This window comes from Ostrinia nubilalis, chromosome 9 (assembly GCF_963855985.1).
Source record: "Ostrinia nubilalis chromosome 9, ilOstNubi1.1, whole genome shotgun sequence".
Classification (NCBI taxonomy): domain Eukaryota; kingdom Metazoa; phylum Arthropoda; class Insecta; order Lepidoptera; family Crambidae; genus Ostrinia; species Ostrinia nubilalis.
The window spans coordinates 5,807,996-5,812,952 of NC_087096.1; the positions used below are offsets into that span (position 1 = coordinate 5,807,996).

At 34.8% G+C, this 4,957-nt stretch overlaps 1 protein-coding gene across 1 annotated transcript; it reads right to left on the reverse strand.

Annotated features, from left to right (window-relative positions):
• Positions 1-970: 970 nt before the first annotated feature.
• On the reverse strand, positions 971-4,705 carry LOC135074821 (uncharacterized). The gene is made up of 4 exons (XM_063969203.1): positions 4,691-4,705; positions 3,356-3,474; positions 3,119-3,193; positions 971-2,868 (listed from the first exon to the last, which is right to left on the reverse strand). The coding sequence occupies exons 1-4, from the start codon at positions 4,703-4,705 to the stop codon at positions 2,460-2,462; spliced, it is 618 nt and encodes a 205-aa protein (XP_063825273.1). The 3' UTR covers positions 971-2,459.
• Between the last annotated feature and the right edge of the window lie 252 nt (positions 4,706-4,957).

Consider the following 4,957-nt stretch of genomic DNA (forward strand, 5'->3'; position numbering starts at 1 on the left):
TGCCTGAGCATATCTTGTTGAACACAAACAGATCCCTCCTCTTATCCCTTTCTGTATAAAACGAATGATTTCCAAGTCTGTTAATAAATCTAACTGAACGCCTGTTTTAAGTAACATAGCATCAAATGAAAGACTTGGGGCTGTTAAGTAAAAGGCAGGGTCTAATTGATAATTTGTTTTACAAACGTGTCGAAAGTTTTCAAAAATATCTGTCAATAGTAATACATCAGTCTTTAGATAAAGATCTGTGTACTGGCCCATATCTTTTATGTTAAAATCAGACCAAACCTTTTGAGCATGAGCATAATCTTCATCACTAATGTCTGTATCAGTTAACGAATTATAGAAACATTTTTTATGAGGTAATTTTCGTTCGGAATACGATTTCCATTGTTTCATATGGTCATAAGGGTACACGCCTTTCCGCGTTAATAACACAAATTCATTTTCTTTGGGATAGAACTTTTGCAAATACGTAAAATCAGTTTTTTCTAATCCACCGGCTAATTTTTCTAAACTTGTTCCTAAGAATTGAAAAGAATCAACAAATCGAATTCGAGCATATTTTTCATTGTTTACCTTTAAAAATTTTGTAAAAGATACGTAATTTTCTTTATTTTTAGCGATGACTTTGACAGGTCCTAAACTTTCTGCTAATTCTTTAATAAACAAGTGGCAATCATAACCAGCTAAATTATGGAAAAAGACTGGAACTAATTTAGGCACACTGAATCTTAGGTTACAGTATTGATGTGCAGCACCTCGATAACGTCCTGTGAGATGACAGTGATCTCTCACTTTGTCTACAATCAATAATTTATTGCAAATGTGACAAACTTCAGCACGAGCAAAGGCTTCAGCATCGTTTTCATCAAATTCCATTGCAATTTCCTTGTCTAAGATATCATAAATCTTTTTTATGTCCTTATAAAGTTTATCAAGAAAAATCTCAACATAATCTTTGCCTCGATATTGCACGAATTTATTTAAATCATTATCAAACGAGCAAACTATATAATATGCAAAGGCTGCTGGAATGTGTTTTTGGCGTTGAGAAGTAAAACTTGATGTAGGATCAGGTTCACACCCTTGAAAAGGTACAAGAAGTGTTTCAAAGTCTGCATAGATAGTAAAAGGAACATCTTGCTTCCGTTCGAAATGTTTGAATTCTAAACACGTTCCTTTATCAGGCAGTACCGTGCTTACACCACTGCATGTATGATTTTCCAGTTTAACTTCGGTAGTAAAAAATAACAAACAATCATCGCAAAAATAGAGTGTTCCGTGATGTTTCGTAATCTGACTTCTGACAAGTCGAGACAAGTTTTTTATTAGAACAAAATGACATTTAATATTATTTTCAACTAACAGTAAGTTAATTTTAGTTCTAGTTTTTGACTTAAATTCTGATTTATATATAGGTCCTACTACGGTACGATTATTTTTTAAAGCGTATACATTTACACTTATTTCAGGATTATTATTTTCAAACTTTGCGATATCGCTGAACGTTACTGGGAATGACATGCCATCAATGTTTAGAACCTGTTCAAAGTTTGGATATGAGGATGTACGATCACCGTTCTTTTTCACCGGGTACAGAGCAGCAACAATGCTCCACAGAAAACAATATTCATCCTTATTCCGGATATTAATACACGCCTTTTTCTTTTTTATTGTAAGTGGTAAATCAACGTAAGTTGAACCCGACCCTCTAAGAGGATCGTACCTATTAATATTGACTTCCAGGGAAACATTGCTCAAAAAAGTCCAGCCGCTATCGCGGTCTTCGAATTCCTCAACTTTGTTTTTAATACTATCAACAAGTGTTTCAAATATCTTATCAAAGTCATAATTGCGAGTAACTAAAAAGTTTTTAATAACAAATGACTTGACTTCACTTTGCTCATTCTTAAATAAAAAGAAATTAGCGAAATATTCGAAATTAACTTTTAAACTTATATGCTTTTTCAATGAGAGTTTCAATAAGTTATCGATTTTAGAAAATATACTGTGCAAAAACATATCAGGCAAAGAGTGTACGTACTCATCTGTAGGAGTGATCCTGTAGGACACGATGCGACCCTGGAAAGCAGTTGCAAGTTCAACCACACCATCAAAGTCTTGCGCCTGCAACGCGTTGCACCGACCTTTGTGTGCGGCGCTGCGCAGGTGACCTACCCACCGCCTGCTATCTACTTGGATACAACACTCAGAGCAAAAAGGCATTTTAGTAGTTAGATTAGATTAATAACTTGTTAATAACTTTCTAGCTCTTTATAAAACTTACTTTTAGCTATCTAAAACTTTACTTAGGTACAAATACTTAGTCTAAAAGTTATTTTTAACTATCTTAGTTTTACTTATTATTGTATCCTAACCTATCTAAATTTTACATGTAAAATCATAACCTGCCTGGGCACTCGAGGTCAATGAAGGAAAAAAAACCTAAGTCAATATTATTTTAAACCTACTTTATTTATTTTATTATCATAAAATACAGGTTTAGTATCGCTAAACAGTGTTTTAGCTTTCTTCAGGAACCTCTGCAAGTAGTCCCACTCAGCCTGCTCCGAGTCCAGCTGCGCCTTGAGCGTGACGAGCGCCTTGGTGTAGCGCTGGTCCGGGGGCGCCTTGCGCGCGTCGTCCGCGCTGTAGACGCGCGTCTCCACGTAGTAGCGGCCGGCCAGCGGCGCGCGCCACACCAGCGAGCCGTGCGCGGTCTTGCTGCTGAAGCTGCTGTCGAGCCGCCTCGGCTCGTTGGATGCGCGCGTGGCCTTCTCTATGGCTTCCTCCTCGTCCGACAGAACTCCCAGCACGTCGAACGATTCCTTTGGATTCGACTTCGGCTTCTTTGAAGAATGGGATCTGTGATCGAGAAAGACATTATAAAATTAATACATAAATAATATTATAATTTTTTCGCAGTGAAGTTGTCGTATTCACTTTAATGGATACATGAAGTAACGTATTCATAATGGATACAGTTAAAGTTTAAAGTTATGATGTAACAATGATTACTTGCATACAATTACAACGCGACGAAACATTTTAGCTAATAATTACTATGAAACATGAAATACTTAGAAACAAAAACTGCAAAAATATTTTGTCTTACCTGTCTCGAGATGTTGGTTTTCGTTTAGGCTTGGCTCTCTGCACGGGTTCAGACGCTTCAAACTCGGAGTCAGACCTGAAAGATTAAAGTCAATGTTAAAGTCGGTTATCTCGCAACTTGTAAAGTAAGTAAATCTTGCACTTTAAACCCGTACTCGGTCATGATGCAGTTATCGAAATCGTCAATACGAAAATAACTAAGATTGATACAATAACAGCAAAAGAACTTCTGTCTTACCTAACGGTGTCTCGAGATGTTAGTTTTCTCTTCGGCTTGGCTTTCTGCACAGGCTCAAACACTTCAAACTCTGAATCAGACCTGAAGACATTAAAGTTAGTTTTAAAATTCAATATTTCCTAACAAAATTCCTCACTTTTAAACTATAACCCAGTCTGTGATGTAAAAAATTTAAATTAACATGATTTGGATGATGCTTAGTTAACTATGTACTAAAATAACGCATCTGCATCAAATCGAAACAAGTCACAGTTAAAAACAATCAAGATAAAAATGTACTCACATATTGAACACTCACAATTTACTGAAGAAATGACGTCACTGGAGCTGGAGCTTCTTCTGAAGCACTTCGAAATACAGAATGAAGCTCATACTGCGAGCCCCCAAATTTAAAGGGAAAATATTGATAATTCAGCAATAAAGTTAGGCTCATCACAAACGTTACATACGTATCTGCTTAACAACTCTCCTATGGAGTAGTGGCGTGCAGCAGGACTAATAGGTCAGAGGTTGCGTGTTCGATTCCCGCTCAATACAAATTTTTGTTAGTATGAACATAAATATTTTATAAAACATAATAGGTATTCGAAATTTATTGAAACATTATTCTCTCTTTCTGCAGTCGGTTTATACAGCTTGCGCATTGCGTTCACGCCAGGCCTAATGCTTATGCACACTCAGGTATTTACGAAAACTGGGACAATGATGCGAATGCCTGTATGAAAATAACCATGGTGAAGACGAATTAAATATTATACAAAATCATGATTTGATTTAAACTAAAACTTTATAAATACTGCATGATTTTGAAGGTTTAATTAACATTTTAAAATATTTGACGTTATTGTAGTTTAAAATTAAACTTGAAATGATAAAATCATCTTATCCTAAAATGTTGATTTAACTTATTATGTAAAAAATATACTAGACTTATTGAAATTATTACGCTTCGAAAATTAGTTTTACGTTAAAATTAGTTATGATTTGTTTTCATAATTAATTCAGATTGTTCATAATAATGATGCATACATACAATACATAGTTAATAAACTTTTACATAATTAATTAGTCAATCAATATAATGTTTTAGCAATGGTATGAAGGTTGGCTGGAAGAGATCGCTTTTTAGCGATAAGATGTACACCGTAACTATCTCCCTACATCCTAGGTTTGACTTCTTTGCCTTATTATAACTTGTGTATGTTAAGTAGTTGTTGCTAGGTGGGAATAAAAAAATCAGGTTTTTTATTCCTCATTAAAATAATTACCTAATTAGTAAAGAGGCAAAGCCGTGGTATAATTGTTTACTCGTTAAAATATCATCGATTTAGCTACCGGATGTCGGACCATTTCAATAGAATCATACTTTAATAATGCAATTTAACAATTTACCTAATTCTTACATCACAGTGCAAGCTATAAAATCATATTATAAATAAATGAATTGTAATCATTTTTATAGCATGTTAGTATGGATTGTATTTATAGCAATCAAAGAGCTCAAGCATTATGAGAATGTGACGTCAATACAACAGCATTGCAACATTGCGCTTTATGTTACAGTTTGACACAGCAAAAATGGTATGTTAGTCGACGCTCTGA

Bases quoted from the DNA above. Each gene is read 5' to 3' on its own strand.
- LOC135074821 (XM_063969203.1), bottom strand. The intron at 3,194-3,355 runs GTAAGACAGAAG...TTAATCTTTCAG, and splicing joins ACATCTCGAGACACCGTTAG to GTCTGACTCCGAGTTTGAAG. The intron at 2,869-3,118 runs GTAAGACAAAAT...TCTCGATCACAG, and splicing joins AAACCAACATCTCGAGACAG to ATCCCATTCTTCAAAGAAGC.